This window comes from Postia placenta, assembly GCF_002117355.1.
Source record: "Postia placenta MAD-698-R-SB12 unplaced genomic scaffold POSPLAscaffold_13, whole genome shotgun sequence".
NCBI lineage: Eukaryota > Fungi > Basidiomycota > Agaricomycetes > Polyporales > Adustoporiaceae > Rhodonia > Rhodonia placenta.
In genome coordinates this window covers 541447-557805 of record NW_020169844.1, presented here as the reverse complement: position 1 = coordinate 557805, position 16359 = coordinate 541447, and the positions used below count along the sequence as shown (strand labels likewise).

General features: G+C 55.4%; 6 protein-coding genes across 6 annotated transcripts; 5 read left to right on the top strand and 1 right to left on the bottom strand.

Moving 5' to 3' along the window:
* Nucleotides 1-1779: 1779 nt before the first annotated feature.
* On the top strand, nucleotides 1780-4083 carry POSPLADRAFT_1152070 (hypothetical protein; the record flags this gene model as incomplete). The annotated part of the gene is made up of 6 exons (XM_024486617.1): nucleotides 1780-1808; nucleotides 1908-2863; nucleotides 3312-3499; nucleotides 3831-3897; nucleotides 3944-3960; nucleotides 4051-4083. 6 exons carry the CDS (start codon nucleotides 1780-1782, stop codon nucleotides 4081-4083), a joined length of 1290 nt encoding a protein of 429 aa, XP_024335702.1.
* A 1354-nt stretch (nucleotides 4084-5437) lies between these two features.
* On the top strand, nucleotides 5438-6780 carry POSPLADRAFT_1184617 (hypothetical protein; the record flags this gene model as incomplete). The annotated part of the gene is made up of 5 exons (XM_024489091.1): nucleotides 5438-5653; nucleotides 5713-5994; nucleotides 6042-6079; nucleotides 6134-6449; nucleotides 6499-6780. 5 exons carry the CDS (start codon nucleotides 5438-5440, stop codon nucleotides 6757-6759), a joined length of 1113 nt encoding a protein of 370 aa, XP_024335701.1. The 3' UTR covers nucleotides 6760-6780.
* Nucleotides 6781-7967: 1187 nt separating this feature from the next.
* Nucleotides 7968-9773, top strand: POSPLADRAFT_1075781 (hypothetical protein; the record flags this gene model as incomplete). The annotated part of the gene is made up of 3 exons (XM_024482856.1): nucleotides 7968-8169; nucleotides 8220-8272; nucleotides 8330-9773. The coding sequence occupies exons 1-3, from the start codon at nucleotides 8029-8031 to the stop codon at nucleotides 9771-9773; spliced, it is 1638 nt and encodes a 545-aa protein (XP_024335700.1). The 5' UTR covers nucleotides 7968-8028.
* A 737-nt stretch (nucleotides 9774-10510) lies between these two features.
* On the bottom strand, nucleotides 10511-11172 carry POSPLADRAFT_1059996 (hypothetical protein; the record flags this gene model as incomplete). The annotated part of the gene is made up of 2 exons (XM_024481218.1): nucleotides 10511-10803; nucleotides 10857-11172. 2 exons carry the CDS (start codon nucleotides 11170-11172, stop codon nucleotides 10511-10513), a joined length of 609 nt encoding a protein of 202 aa, XP_024335699.1.
* A 39-nt stretch (nucleotides 11173-11211) lies between these two features.
* Nucleotides 11212-12845, top strand: POSPLADRAFT_1075780 (hypothetical protein; the record flags this gene model as incomplete). Its single annotated transcript, XM_024482855.1, has 2 exons — nucleotides 11212-12367; nucleotides 12607-12845. The coding sequence occupies 2 exons, from the start codon at nucleotides 11212-11214 to the stop codon at nucleotides 12843-12845; spliced, it is 1395 nt and encodes a 464-aa protein (XP_024335698.1).
* A 1391-nt stretch (nucleotides 12846-14236) lies between these two features.
* Nucleotides 14237-16282, top strand: POSPLADRAFT_1075779 (hypothetical protein). The gene is made up of 3 exons (XM_024482854.1): nucleotides 14237-15421; nucleotides 15479-15725; nucleotides 15781-16282. The coding sequence occupies exons 1-3, from the start codon at nucleotides 14244-14246 to the stop codon at nucleotides 16093-16095; spliced, it is 1740 nt and encodes a 579-aa protein (XP_024335697.1). The 5' UTR covers nucleotides 14237-14243; the 3' UTR covers nucleotides 16096-16282.
* The last annotated feature ends 77 nt before the right edge of the window (nucleotides 16283-16359 follow it).

Genomic DNA, 16359 nt, shown 5'->3' with positions numbered 1-16359 from the left:
CACTAGATGAGTGGAAGCACTACCTCATCAGCAGCCCATACCCAGTAACGATTCTCAGTGACCACAAGAACCTCACATATTGGAAACAAGCCAAAGACATGAACCGACGACAAGCACGCTGGGCGAGTAAACTGACTGAGTTTGACTTCCGCCTGGTACACGTTCCTGGTACCCAAATGGTGCAGAGCGACGCTCTTTCCCGCCGACCAGACCATGACGACGGCTCTAATGACAACACCGACGTCGTTATGCTCCCACCAGAAGTATGGGTCGCTGCCATCGACATCGACACCCGCGACACCATCCTTTCCTTTAAGGACGACCCAATAATGAAGGAAGGCCTCACTGCGGCGCGCACTGGAGGAACACCACGCACTGGAACAGACTGGTCCATCGATGATGACCTCCTCCTATACCAGGATCGGGTCTATGTACCCCCAGATGAGTCTCTTCGCAAACGTCTTGTCTCCCACTATCACGACCTCCCCTCCGCAGGACACCCTGGTGTTCAGAAAACCCTCCTCGGCTTGCGCCGTGACTACTGGTGGCCGAGCATGGCCCAGTTTGTCGCTCGCTATGTTAACGGCTGTGGCATCTGCCAGCAAATGAAGGTTAACACACATCCAGCCCGACCGCCCATCACCCCCATTCGACCCCGCGCAAATGCCAAGCCCTTCAGCACATTCTCGTGCGATTACATCACCGACTTGCCACCGTCCAACGGCTTCGATTCAATTCTGGCCGTAGTGGACCACGACCTTACAAAGGGGGTAATTTTCATCCCATGTAACAAAACAATTGATGCTCTTGGGACGGCAGACGCAATGTACCAAGAGGTCTACAAGTGGTTTGGACTCCCAGACAAGATCATCAGCGACCGAGGACCGCAATTTGCGTCCAAAGTCTTCCAAGAACTTTGCAAAATGACTGGGGTTCAATCAGCCATGAGTACGGCATTCCATCTGCAAACCGATGGCGAGACAGAATGAGTAAACCAAGAGCTGGAGATCTACCTCCGCTGCTTCACTGCCAATGATCCGGATAAGTGGGCTGACCATCTTCACACTGCGCAATTTGCTCACAACTCCCGCGAGCATTCCACGACGAAGATGTCCCCATTCAAACTCATGATGGGATATGAACCTTGCGGAATACCCACCGCGCACCCCGGATCAAACACGCTGCAAGCAGCTTATCGCCTCAAGGACTTGCAAAACATCCGTGAGGAAGCACATGCGGCAATGGAGATGGCCCAGAACGTCCTGGCCAAGAGAGTAAAAAGGAAGGGGGGTTCCTTCCGTAAAGGTCAGCTGGTATGGCTAGACTCCCGGAACTTGAAGCTGCCGTACCCATCCAGGAAACTAGCCCCGAGGCGAGAAGGGCCGTTCAAAGTCCTAGACAAGATCGGAACAGTCGCGTACAAGCTAGACCTCCCTAGCACCTGGCGAGTCCACCCCGTTTTCCACGAATGGCTTCTATCTCCCTACTCAGAAACAGAGATCCATGGTCCGAACTACACGAGGCCACCTCCTGACCTTATCGAGGGCGAAGATAACTACGAAGTCGAAGCCATCATCGGACACCGAGAGAACAAGAGGATGCGACGCCGGGAATATCGCATCAGGTGGAAGGGTTACTCAACTGCCGATGACTCATGGGAGCCCGAAGCGAACCTGACTGGGACGGCGGACGAAGTGTTGACGGAGTATAAGAACAGGAAGGACTTGAGCTGAAACGATAGCAGCTCTACCCAGTCGCTACATCCCCACTCGCATCAACATGTCTTCCACCCTCCCGTTCCTCGACTAGTTCAACGCCCCTTCAACCGAAGGCGGGAAGAGAATCTCAATCTACACCCCTAAGCACACCCATGTCGGCGACAGCACTTTGCTGACACTACTCCTCAGCAACCCCACCAACGTCTTCAATAAGCTCAAAACCCACAACCCCGAGGCAACCAATGCCACCGATCGCGCTGCACTAGAAGCGTACCTCTCCGCTCGCCATGAATACGACGAGGCTGTCAAGGCAGCCGACGAGGCCATCGACCATCACAAGCGACTCGTACGTCAACAGGACGACCGTGTCCTCACCGAGCTCATTCGACTCGACAATCTGAAAGTTGCCCATCGCTTTCAACCGCTCCTACCGCGCAGCATCCGGGCACAACACAACAAATTCATCCCGCGCGCCATCCCCAACGCGTACTTACCCCTACCCGCACCCCTACCGACGTCTGCTTTCAGGCGCCCCCCGATCCCATCCCCTTTCCTCCAAGCAACGCCGCGGAGCACTACCATCCCGGCTGACTGGCAACCCAACCCTGGTTGGACCCTGAAGGGAAGCTGCAGGCGATGCGGATCGTCTCGACACTGGGTACAGGACTGTCCAGACGTACGATGCGCAGGATGCGGAAAAGAAACCCCTGGACACCTGGAGCGAGAGTGTGGAACCAGGCCGATGAAGCGACATGTATCCACACCACCTGAAGAACCTGCGCGACGCGTGGGGGTGGTCGTTGACAACGTGTTCCTCGAGGAAATCATCAACGAGGCGAAGGAGAGGAAGGAGAAAGAGAGGCAGATGAAAGCGGTACCTATTCCTCCACCGCGCAGCGCTAACCCCGAACCCCCAACCAGTCCCATCGCGGGACCCTCGCGCCCCCGCCCCGATACACCCGTTGTCTTTCGCAAAGTCGACCCCGACTGGACACCCGACACCACTCAATGGACGTGGGACAGCTCCTGGCCGCATCAGAAGCACCTCTCTGGCGAGGAATGGATGAACGTGGGGAGGAATGCGCGCAACGAGTGGTTCGACGAAGAAAAGGATGACGGCGTAGATTGGGAGCTATACGGAGATGGTGAGCAGTAAGTAGTCGAATGGGACTTCGACTCTGGCAGGGGGGTAATGAAACATTTGTCTTTCCATTCTATTCCTTGTACTACTAGCGCCCATACTGGCGCCTGTCTTAGCGCTCACCCGCAGGTTGAACATTATGTAGCTTACATAATGGGGTCCGTGCGCACTTCGTACTCGGCATCGTACCACTACGTTTCTTTCTTCACTAACACGACCACATAGACACGATGGTCCGTGCGCAGTCGGTACTTGTATAAGTAGTTGTACCATTAGTCGGTCGAACCCTAAGTTCGACCTGGTTATTCATTCAAGTCTCTGCTCCTCCTCGCTTGGGGTAGTGGTCATTCTCGACTTCCTTGCTCGATCTTCAGGACGACGCACTGTCCATAAGCCCTCGCTCGTCGTCTACGAGTCAGGCATCGACATAGGAGTATAGACCGTTGTATCAGTGTGCTTCTACAACATTGAGAGCACTTTATGCAACCATCTCAAGGGTGACAAGAAAAGACATACAGGTAGTGTCAAGGAGTTTGAGCTGGAGGAACTGGATGATGACAATACACTGGAGTGGTTTGATGGGCCTGCTACAGTTATCCAGGGACAGTCTGGGTTTCTTGCTGCAAACGAGGCACTGCATGTAGTAATCAATTTTCTAATACAAGAAATTAAATTAAAACCAAAAGAAAAGTTGATTTACCTAATCAGTATTCTGGCGCCTAATATGGAAGTGAAATCGAAGGAAAATCGATTATGTAATCCATTTTTCATTGTCTCTTTCAATTTTTCTTTGAATTCTCTTCAATTTCCATTAGATTTCTACATCAATAAGATTCAATGGGTCCTATTCACTTTTAATTTAATTTTAAATCAATATTTTGTGCAAGAAAATTGATTCCTGCATGCAGTGAGGTGAACCTTGATGATCCAGACCTTCTAAAGATGCTTGCAACATCACCACCATTGTCTAGGGCTGGGAAGCCACAGCAGTTGCACATGGATGTTCAGGAGTAGTAGATGTGAACAAGGCAGAAGATGGTAAGGCATTGTGGCAATCTAACTGGGATCTGTAGGTACTCTGCAGCATATACTAGAAATTCTGTAAGCCCATGCATGCAATACAGATGCTCCCTGAGGCTTTTTTAACATATGTTTACACTTTTTTTTACTGTTTTTTACTGTTTTTTATAGTCTGGAGGGAGTCATGTGCCGAAGGGCAAATAGTCCTGTGATTTACTGTAATTTACATTTTTGACCATGTAAACAACGGGGTCCCAAAACCTGGGTCTGTAAAAAACGGTAATTTACATGCTGATGAATTATTTACCCTACACTACTCTGCCATTCCAGATGTGTTCTGGCTCATGAAACCGAACCTTCATGCATTCCTACATGTCATACTAGCAGACACCCTAAGTCAGCAGGCATGACCTACTGCCAATCGGAGAGCAGGAGGTCCCGGAATCTATCAGGATGATCGCAATCTGATCAATAATTTTGGCTTCTGGGCCAATCAAGCAAGGGTGCCAACTTGAGGGGTCTGCCAATACTCGGTATGGCACAGTATATGAATGCCTTCACCAATTTTTGGAGACTGCTGAGAAGGTCCCTTCAGGGCTTGAAATGAGCCTGGGACATGTCCTTGGGACTAAATGCGCTGTGTCAGATTCATGGCTTGTTCCGCATGTTTCATGAAGGATTTCTGCGGAGGCATTTTTGCGAGAGTGCCTGTCATTCTCGCAGGGCAGTGCAGAGGATCTCACCTTACATAGTAGCACTTCATGGGACATGCAGAATTGCTTCAGGGATGTTTCTCATGTGATCTCGTGCAATGACAGCAACCATCAGATCATCCAGGCCACATCCTCGCAGCTGGCCTGCACTCTCAGGCTCCTTCCCATCCTTCCCCGGGAGGTGGAGGGCCCCAAGAGGAGTGCAAAACTAGTCTCTCGTAGGCAGACCATGAATATAATGAACTTTTTTATATGGGGGCAATGATCAAGTGCAAAACCTGAATAAGCGACATTGTCCGAGCATGGCTCCGTTGTTTACTCGTGTTTTCTGCCAGCCATCATAGGGAGGTGGGGGCAAATGAGAGCACTGGGTTTGGAAATGATCGGATCATGAAATATGTTGGATAATGCCGATTGTGGCTGACTACAACTTAGCACTGCAGCTCACTCTCGGATGAAGGCCCCCTCCGACCAGAGGAAAGGATGGTTAGGAGCCTGCTGCACTCTGGGCATCAGCCGTGCTGTCCAAATGCCCTCAGAGTCACTCGCCATCAAGCATGTCGCTCCCTGCACCCATGTCACGTGCATGTCCAGGGACACGATTACATAAACAAAACTTAAACAAATGACGCAACCGCAGGTGTCCTGTGACCTCACACGACAGGGGTGCCGCCGCCCGCGTTTCGCGGGCCGGCGCCCGCCGCGTCTTAGCACTATATGTTTGCTTGTTGCGGGATATAAATGTAGATTTCATCATCAGCAGGTGTCCTGTGACAGTCCGTCGTCCGTCACAGCAAGACATCCTCCGCAACTATCTACGACTCCAAGCGTTTTGGCTTGTGCGCATGCCTGAGACGCCAGAGGAACGTCGGGTTCGGCTTGCAGAGGCTCACCGCCTCTACTCTAAGCAAAATAAATGGGAGTCACGATGGGTGGAGCGGCAGAAATCCCTCCAATCGCGGGGCTATATGTTGCGTCCAAGATACCGACCTGAATGGGTGCCTTCATGGCAAGGACTCGATGAACATCCGATGTATTTCGAGGACTCGATCAAAATACCTGTGAGTGACAGCTGTGATAGGAAACAGAAACGAAGTTTATCCTCACCGATTGGCTGTAGCTACGTCAGCACCTCATTGACGCTACGAGGATTAGTGACGGGAAGCTCGTATACATCAAGAGAGTCAAGACGGGGGATCAAGAATCCAAGATTGCTACAATGCTCTCGTCTCCAGATCTACTTGACGACCCGGCTAACCACTGCGTGCCTGTCCTGGACCTGTTCCAGGACGAAGACGATGCTGCAGTGTCGTACATGGTTATGCCATTGTTACGCTTTATCGATGACCCGCCATTTGAGACTGTGTGGGACATATTGGATCTTGCGACCCAGTTATTGGAGGTCAGTGCGAGTCGCAACCGTAGTGCTTGCTGTGACGTTCTCCTCAGGGCTTGGTGTTTCTGCACAAGCACGGCGTTGCTCATCGGTGACTCGTCTCGCGTCCTGCTACCGCTCGCAACAAGCGCTAACGATACTTTAGGGACTGTTCTTACGAGAACCTGCAGATGGATGCTAATGCACTGTTTCCCGAGGGTTTTCATCCTGTTCATGGTTTGTTCCTTCCAGATGGAATGACTCCAGCGTCTCGGCACTCCCGCAAGGGCATGCCGATCAAATATTACTATATCGACTTTGGTATATCTGTCCACATTCCGCCGGATACACATCCGAAGCTGGCAGTCGGACCATACGGGAGGGATCGGGAAGTGCCTGAGCTGTCTGCAGACATTCCGTACGATCCATTCAAGGTCGACATCTTCATCATAGGGAACTTGTTCCGTCGCAATTTCCACGACGTAGGCGCTAAGCTGATTAACGGGTTGCATTCACTGAGACGTGATATAGAAATTCGCGAACGTGGGTTTCTTCCTCCCGCTCATTGAACCCATGACTCGTCGGCAGCCTGAATTGAGGCCAACTGCTGAAGAGGCTCTTGCCCAGTGGCAGAGAATCCGTGAGCGCGTCCCATATGTCCACAGGGCGTGGAGACCACGACCGCGTGATGATGACTGGGCTTCTAACATCGTGTTTGATACCTATTCCCTTTTACGTGGTGTGTACTATGGTAGCAGATGGATTTTTGATCAGGCAGCATCCAATGTTTAGGTTGTTTTGTTATTGTCTGCTAATATCTGGCTCCTTTTGTTTAACGCAAGGAAGTGCAGGCACTATTGTTGTATACTACGGAACACATTTACCCGCGGTACAGACTCAATTGATGTAGGCCCCGGGCTCTGATCGCCATTGACCCTATCCATGCAGATGATAACCATTGCGCCTCCCGCACTGTCGTAAGCGAGTGTGAAGTGTAGCTGTCGGACCGACAGCTACACTTCACATCCACTTATGACCGTGAGTGGGCATGCCATCGCTTCACCTCCCGGATGTCTATTGATAGTGGTGATCATATGTGTATACGGTAACAGAAAGGAACAGTGAGACTTTTGTGTATTACACGATGTCGAAGCGTTGGGCACCAATGAGGAGAATGTATCTGCCAGACGGACTGCAATGGTATGTTTTCCTCGAGCATAGTGCGAGGCAGGGACCACAGATTGCCGCCGGCCTCAGACGCGGGTTCTGTGCATGCGGGCTTCTGCCAACTCCGCCCTGCTGACAAGCTACATGCGCCGTGCTTCGAGCTCGGCCCTTTGAAGCCTTGACGTCAGCGTTCAGCTGATAGATACCAATGCGCTTCTTTAGACGAACGGCTGCCGGATCAAGCGTCATTTTTCGCCGCCCAGGCTCTGCACTGTGCTCCTCCTCCGCAGGGACCTCCTGAGCCGTATTGAGTCCCCGCACGGGTTGAGGAACCAAGAACTGCTCAGTTTGATGGTAAGCGTAACGAGCTTTGTCTCTAAAGCCTTGCTGTCTAGAATACCTGCGTTCCTTGGGTCGTCTTCTGCAAGGCAGCGCAATCAAGCCCTACAAGTCGTCAAGCAGGAAATTGAAGCCAAGGAATTCTCCCTGCGTGAAGCTCTTGTTGCTGTGCGCGTCATTCACTTCTCGCAGACAGGTATGATGTCACTCCTGTCAGCGCTTCTGTGTACTCTTATAAGCCGACGTCGATGTCGAGAAATGCATCTTCCCTCTCGCATACAATCATCTTCTCTCATAACTCGAACGAATTGGCGACCGAGGCTATTCAAGCACCGGGTAAGTGTTGAGTTCTGCAGACGGTTAGAGGCATGAACACACGTGCGCGTCTGTCGTTGCGTACGAGATTGATCGTTCCTGGTCTCGATCGCATCAGGGAAATGATTCGGACATGTTCAAGTCGCGTCGCGTGTCTGACCGCGGAGTCTGTCTGTGCACCACACTACCCCATTGCATGCCGCCGCTCGCAGCATAGCTCCCTTTCTTCCTGGTCACGACATGAACACAGGCGTGCTGCGAGATGTCAACGGCACCGTACACAGGAAGAATCGTACTGGAATTTACGCCAAGCAGCACGACAATGCTACAGCACCTCCGCTGGTGGTCCCGCACAAACGTCTGCCTAGCGTCTTCCTCGAGGTGTGTGCCCCTTTCAATCTGACAAGGCGCTTTATTGCAACTATCGACAGGGCCGGACACCAGTGCTGAACTTTGAGCGCAACCCATCCACTACACCTTCCTTGTGAGTGCCTCCTTGCCACGGACCGCCTTAGCATGACGCTATGCTCATTCATGAAAGAACCACCGAAACCACACGCGTCGCTCCTTCCATCTCCACCCCGAAGGCGACGGACGCCCTCCTCTCCTCTCCCTCCCGTGCGCCGTCCCGTAGTCTCAGCCCGCACACCCGCCGTCAGCTGCGCTACACCCGCGCCCAGTCCGCACTCGCATCGACGCTCACAATATGCTCCGAGCCCTCTCCGCTGGACCAGCAGATTCGCACACTCCAGCGCGCCGCCGCGCTACTGCGCGCACAGGCGCAGGAGGCATCCGAGCAGGTGGCGAAGCTGCGGGACGCCCTCGACCGGCGGCAAGCGGGCGCACAAGCGGACGTCGCGCCGGAGGAGTGGACCGCGATGCAGTGCCAGAGGTGGATGGCAGAGCGAAGAGGCATAGCACGGGAGGAGCACATGCGCACCGTACAGACGGTACTCGCTGCCCTGCTCGCTGCTCGGGAAGAACACCCTCAACTGCAAGCGGAGACAGCGCAACATACGAATGACGCGAGCACACGACCCTCCCTGCGGCGGCACACCGACCTCGCGTGCTTCTTCGAGCGCTCGCCCACGCGACTGGCGTTCCCTTCACGCGTGGGGCGCCATACGCCGGTTGCCACTACGCAGCGACGGAAGGTCATCAGCCGTGTGCGCTCGCTGCGGCTGCGTGCCCACGCATGCCAGTTTGGCTCCCCGCTCAAGCGTGCACCGGCAGACATGGACGGCCCACCAGACAAGTCGAATAGCGGTGCAAGCCCGCCGGATTCCTCTGAACCTGCACCCACGTCTCCGTCTTCGTCGCGCACCACCACCAGCGCGATGCCGGTTGCGCCATCCACACCGTGCCGTGCGGCCAAATCTGGCACGCTGCCTTCCTTACCCGAGCACACCCCCGCGCACAACCACGCTGGCACTGCGGCCATCCTGCCACCAGATACACCGCGCTCGAGGGCGCAGATCCTCGCCTCACTGGACAGCGACGATGCACCCATCCCGCAGTACGCCGTCGCGCTGCTCGACGACCTCGTCGCCAGCGAGCTGGACGTCACGCTCGCGCTCCCGGCGCACAAGCGGACAGTGCGAGGGCGTCGCCCACCAGGCGGCCCTCAGCCTCAAGCGCAGACGATGGCAGCGGCGAAGAGCGCGCCCGCCATGCCCGCCACGCCGTCGCACAGTCCCGTGCGCGTGAGGGCGTCCGCGTTCCGCCACAGCGCCAACCTCTCTAACGCCGGTGAAAAAGTGGGTGCCGGGGCGGAGGCGGAGGCGCGCTCCCGCTCGCGCAGGCAGGAGTCGTCCACCTCGACGACGCGTGGGTCGGTCGCGTCCCAGTCGTCCCGGGACGCCCCTTCGCCACCGAGACACGGGCGTGCACCGAGCCGGCTGTCTGTGCTGTCGCTCGCCGCGGGCGACTTCAACATGGTGTCGAGGGTCCGGAACCGGCTGTCGGTGTTGGGGAGGCGGTCGTGAGGGGCTCTCGCCGGCCGGACTTTACGTTCTCATGGACCACATACGCATGCATGGACTTACGAGCTGTCGGGTTGGGTTGGGCTGTTGCACTGTTGTTGCTCTTTGTTTGCATGATTTTGCATGATCTGTGATGTTTGCTTTTCCTTCATACCTTCAAGCTAGCTGCCGGGAACCCTGCGGCGGCTCTATTAATGTACGCGTGGTCAGAATGCTCCCATTTTTACCCCTGTGCATCGATATCATGTTCGACAGTACAGGTTCCTTAGCTACTCGGTTCCGGTGCAACGCGATGGGATGGACACTTGGCTATCACATGCAAGAGCGCCGGGTAAGTGGGATGAGGGGTAATGGACATGCCAGCTCCGGCCTCGTTCCAGCGGAGTCCAGCCATATCTCTGGCATATATGATATCGCCCGCATCGACGAAGGAACCCTACAGGAGACTACGGCCAGGACGATCGAGACATACATTCAGGGGTCGCGTCGGGAGTCGGGACCTCTGCGAGCATTGACATATCGGTGCCTGAGCATGATTGCGGTGAGGAACATGATGAACCGTGGACCGGAGGACGCATATCAAGGCGACGATATGGCCACTTGGCGGCCTGCGATCCCAACACGACATCGATATCTGCACCGGCCTGTTAGTGCGATCGCCCGACCGGTAATGGCATGGAGCATACATGGGTCGATGACGGCCCGATGTCTTGACACGCCGAGAGGGGGATCGCGAGGTGTTAAGCCTCGTCGCCATCGCCGAACGAGAGCAGCGTCTTTTGCGCCTTCTTCGCTTTCTTCTTCGTGCGAGGGCCTGCTTTCCTGTCCCCCGGCTCGTCGTCCCTCGCGTCCCCGACTGCTTTGCGTTTCGCGTTTTTCGTCTTGGGGGCCGCACTGGAGGACGAGAACGAGAGGCCCTGGGTCGGCGCCTTCTTTTCAGAGCCTGCCGGCTTTGTGTTTGTGTCTGTCTTCCCGGCCGGAGGGTCCTGCTCGTTCTGTGCGTCGGGGTCGGGCAAGGGAGGCAGGCCCTTTGCTGACGAGCAAGGGCTGAGACACAAACCGGACTCAACACAGCGCATCACGCACCTTTCCGCTTCTCGTTCTCGACCTCCCGCGCACTCAGATGTTTCCCCTCCCGCAGCACGACTACTTGCGGCTTCTCGTCGCCGTCGTCTTCGTTTGCGCTGCCGGGATCGTCGTCTGGACGCTCGGGAATGGCAGGCCGCTTAGGGATCGGCGGGCGCCCGGAGCCGTCGTGTTCGTACTCGTCGTCATCGTCGTCGTCGTCGTCGTCCGCGCGCGCGCCCGAGACGCGCTGCTGCATTTTGAGGAGGAACGTGGGCGTGCGCGCATTGTAGGCCAGACGGGCGGAGAGCTGGTGGCGGGTGGGTTCCTTCGACATTGTGCAACGAGTGCGCGGCCGCCCTCTGTGTCCCGGTCGATGTCAAGCCCAGCGAACAAGCGGGGAGTGCAAGGGGAACTTGAATGGGAGATGCCGTTTGCGCGACGCGCTGCCCCAGATCACGTGGTGTGCAGCGCGAGGCGTCTTGGCGCGGGGGGCTCGTTGGTTTATCACAAGCCGCCATCGGCGGGCGACTATGTAAAGGAGGGCCGCACGATGTCAAGCCTACTGTCCCCCTCCGAGTCCCTCACCTTCAACACCTTTCTCACCTCCGTCGACCGCACGGCGGGCGTCGAGTTCCAGGAGATCTCCCCCGAGCTCGCGCAGAAGATCCAGATAAAGACGGGCAAGGATGCGCTCGCCAAAGCCACGATGGAGCTCCTCGCGAAGGGCGGGCCCGTGATCGGCGCACCGAGCAGCAAGGCGGGCTCCAAGGGTAGATCGGGCACGGGGAATTTGGGCTCGAGCGGTCTTAGTCCTGGCACGGCGGGGCCAAACAACAGGCATGAGTCAGCGTCGCGCGGATCCTCGCGGTCGCACACCTCCACAGACACCTCGTCCTCTCAGCGACACGGTGAACTTCATCATTCGAGCGGTCGGTCTCATACAGATGCCCCGTCCACGCGAACACGATCCTCGTCCTCCTACACCTTGCCTCCTCTGGCCGACCACCTCAACAGCCTCTCCCAGACCACTGACGCCGGCGTGCCGACACGCGGGCTCTTGTCCCATTCGACGTCTGCTCCCGCCACGACCACGTCTAAACGCTTATCCTCGCCTGACCTGGACGAGCGCGCAGGCGCTTCCAAGCGCTCACGACAGTCGCCCCCGGGTAGCGGTGCCACCAAGACGCGCCGCCAGACGTCTTCTGGCGCTGCGGACGCATTCGCCGGCACAGGCGCCGGGGCGGGCAAGATTCCCGCCCCCAAGCCGGCGCTGCTGTCGGCGACGCAGAAGCGGCAGAACCACATACAGAGCGAGCAGAAGCGCCGTGCGAACATCCGGCGTGGATATGAGGCGCTGTGCAACGCGGTCCCGGATCTGCGCACAGCGATTGCTGCGGAGGACGGCGGCGGGGGCTCCGCAGCGGACGCAGATAGCGCGGGCAAGGGCAAGCGGCGGCGGAAGAAGAGCGAGGAGAGCAGCCTGGATGGACGTGCGGGGCCAAGGAGCGAGAACGTGGTGTTGACGAAGAGTGAGTGTTTGCTTTGTGCTCGTGGGTGGACAGGATCAGCATCGAGCGCTGCGAATGGCAGCATGAGTGCATTGCGATATGCATGAAGTCGCTTTCATGTGTTTGTATGCTCTTCGCTCCGGGAGGACGCGGCTGGCGTCTTCACAATACGGAGGTGTCCTTCCATCGATCTGAGCTTCCTTGACAGCTCTCGCTCGCTTTCGTCACGCCTCGTCACGGTCAACTGACACATTTCATAGCAATTGAATATATCAGGGCTCTTCTCACTGAGCGTCAGGGCTACCTCGCGCGGCTTGAGATCGCACGCCAGAGTCTAGCGCCTGGTCACCATACCCTAACAGTGCAGCCCGAATACCTGGATGCACTCGGTGTACCGCTGTGGGACCGCGAGTGGAATGGGGGCACAGGCGTCATGGAAGGCGGGGACGATGACGACGAGGGGGCGGATGATGATGGCGGAAGTGACGACGACGGGTAGGGCTGACTGTCAAGTGCATAAGGATAGGTTGCATGGATGCTTTGCTTTCGTGCTGTGTGCTGTGGTGTTTTTGGTCATCGTTGTACAATACCCGCGTGCGCGCTGGGGGTCTGTATTTACATCCTGTATGCGGGTGCGCATCGTAATATACCCTAGGGTATTGTGCTGTTATATCATATATGTCTAGTGATATGCTCCTACGTACGTGCTCTTCAAAGAAGTATGATGAATCTTAGATTGCATTCATCGCGGCTTGATTTGTTCTGCCGCTTCCCCCTCACGGCCATCTGACAAACATTCAAAAACCCATATTAACGACCGATACAAAGTGGTCAGCCCGGTATGTGATATTTATATATCCACCTAAGTTCCTAGGTACAACGGTCAATGACCGTCAGCCGGGTCTCTCGGACGGCCCAGAGGGGCGTGTGCACTCGAGGACTAACTTGCATTTCTACTTAGGAAAGCATTACGGCGTAAGTATAATACCTTCAAGCGGGTACCAAAATGGTGATGGAGACGCGTATATAATCTACACGGGCCACCCTCTTTCTACCCCATTTGACTAGGTTTGCCTGTGTCACAGCCCGACCGTGCCGTCAAGCGTAACCATGAAGGCAAGGTATTCCAGCGTGCGCACGTCCTACCTTCCAAGTTTCTCTCAGAGTCCCCAGCACCACCGAGCTCGTCGTCCGTTTGCACTCAATACTGAATGCCTAACACCAATGGCAAGTCTCAACGTCGTGATCACGTATCATTCGCTTCCCTGTCTGTCAGTGTGGCTCAACTTGACAAGAAGCTTCAGATAGCCGCCTCCGGCTCTCATCCCGCCACCGCCGCACACGCAATCCTTCTTCGGTCACTTAGCACGGACACCAACGCGTGATGGTCCAATTACATGCCAATCGCACATATGTGAGGATAAATTTCCCAAGTTTCCATCTTCTGTCGTCATAAAAAGTCTTAAATCGATGATACTTGTTCCAAGCTCGGGCGCTTATGCCACATCATGACCAAATGCTGCAGATGATCTCACACCGGTAGCTACAAACGACGAGCGTTTCTCTTTCACATCCTTCAATCATGCTGTTTCCTCAAGAAGACCTCGACTCAAAAAATAGGGATTTTGTTGATGGGCTGGCACGTTCGGACCATTAACCTGAGTATAGCAATAGACACCGTGGGCGGGCTTCCTAACTGGGAATCTGCGTGCAGAATTTGACCAAGTCCCACCTGCAGTCATTAGTGCTAGTGCTAGTCTCTCCGAAACCCAGGATCTGCTGGCCTGTGCGCAGAAAGCCCCCCCCCCTCATTTGCACCCCGTAAGCCTACTACATACCTCAAGATTACGATCGCGCATATACTAATCAACATTCTCTACGCGATCGCAGAACTAGGATGGCAGCCCCAAAGTCACATCCTGCTACACCCATATGCCTTCCTCAGTCTATTTTCGACGACATTGGCCTGAACACGATCCCCAACTCTGCGTCGGATGTGTCCTTGATCTATTCGAAGCTCTTCGGCGGGTATCGCTGTGGGGTCCTATGTGGTGCCTCGAATCCGACATGCGATGTCGTCCCCTCGCACCCTAATAGCTCACAGGATCCCACGAGTCGTATGGACAGTTTCGGCGTACTGGGGGAAGGAGATCATAGTAGCTTTCTCCATCTTGCGGTGATGATGACCGACGTCCCTATGGCATACGAGTGCATCCGTCTGGGCATAATGGTCAACTGCCAAGACGCTAGAGGGCGTACACCTCTTCTTTTCACGCTGGCACTGGTACTCGATGCGATGGAGGCATTTTGGAAACCCCGGAGGACTAGCTCGTGTCAGTACCCTCCTTTCCCTCCGGGGTTCCTGGACGACCCAGTAGGCCAACCCCGCAATAGGCTGTGGCGCTTGACACGAATAGTTCATGTACTCCTACAACAACATGCAGATCCAAACATCAAATCCGCCGCGAACGAGACTTGTCTCCAGCTTGCGTGCGGGACCAGACAATGGGAACTCGTCGACATGCTTCTCCAGCACGGCGCAGATCCTGCCCCCCAAGGTTCTTCCAACCTTATGTCTCTCTTCAGCGACTCCGAAGTGCAGGAGCACCTGACCGAGCTCCTGGCAGCCCATGCAAATCCCAAGCGTCCGGAGCGCCTCTGTCCTTGCTTTTCAGGAAAGACCTTAGCGCAGTGTCATGCTGCTCGTGCACAGCCATATCCGGTAGATTTTGTATGCCCGTGCGCCTCTGGAAAGCAGTACGGCAAGTGCTGCCTCAAGCGTTCTGCGCTGCTCTCAGAGAGCTGGTCCGACGAAAAGCAAAAGCTCGTGGTCGGTGGCGTATGGCTTAGCCGAGCGACGTTCGACTCGCGCAACATCGACCCAGAGCTCTGTCGCGTCCTGGACGCATTCTCGGATTACGTGCGACGCAGACGCCCCGACGAGGCGTTCATCCGGGCCCGGGCCGCTGCCGAGCTGCGTCACGTAGGAGACATCATCGACACACTTTCTCGCGAAGGGCTTGGAGATATTGCCTTCATCGCTGTCATGAAGAAGCTTTCTCCGTACATTGTCATGTAAGTATATCAATCTGCAGCGCGTGAGGTACGTGCGTCTGACTCTGGCATCCTCAGGCCGTATGAGAATACTCTCTCGAAGGTCGGATGCGAGAATGCCACAAAGGCGTGGAACGACAGCGTAGATCTGTACATCGAGACGAGACCCGAATCGATTGATGTGCGACCTCGGATTGAGATCGAGAAGGTCGCGAAGGTTGCGAACGACGGAGGACCGCTATACAAGCGGTGCGAAGCATCTGGCTGTTTAGCGGTGGAAGGCGTTGACGGGGCGAAGATGAAGATCTGCACCGGCTGCAAGAGGGTGAGCTGTTGCGAATTCGATGTTCCCTGGCGTAACCTGACGCTTTCTGACGCAGATCCTGTATTGCGGATCTGCATGCCAGGCGGCCGATTGGTCTCAGCACAAGGCGGAGTGCAAGAAAGGCAGCCATCCGCTGCAGATGCTCCCTTCGCAGGCGCAATTCCGTGCGCAACTCGACGGGCTGTTGCGGGAGTCGTTGAAGAAGATACAGAAGATGCAGAACATGGAGGAGGCCTTCCGAGGAGACGTGTCGGCTGCGGCTGGTATATCTCTGGCATCGACTGCTCATGCGATGGGTATACAGCAGGGTTTCACCTCCGGTGCTGACGGAGTAGCAAATCTTGATCGGCCGTGCGTTTTGAAGGTGTAAACGGATAGGACAAAGACTTTGAGATGGAAGATGGAGAACACGACAATCACGCGCGTGCGGGGGTTTATTTGTACGTGAGTAGGATTCATTGCGGAATTGTAACATCACCGGTATCCTGGAACATATTTGTAACATAGTTTTCTGTATGAAAGCAATGATACGGCGTCAATGTTGATGGCAACGTCTGTGCGCGAACTCCATCGGCTGGCTTGCAGGCCACTGCCCATGCTACGGGTTGGCACATCATTATTTCAGCATTGTATT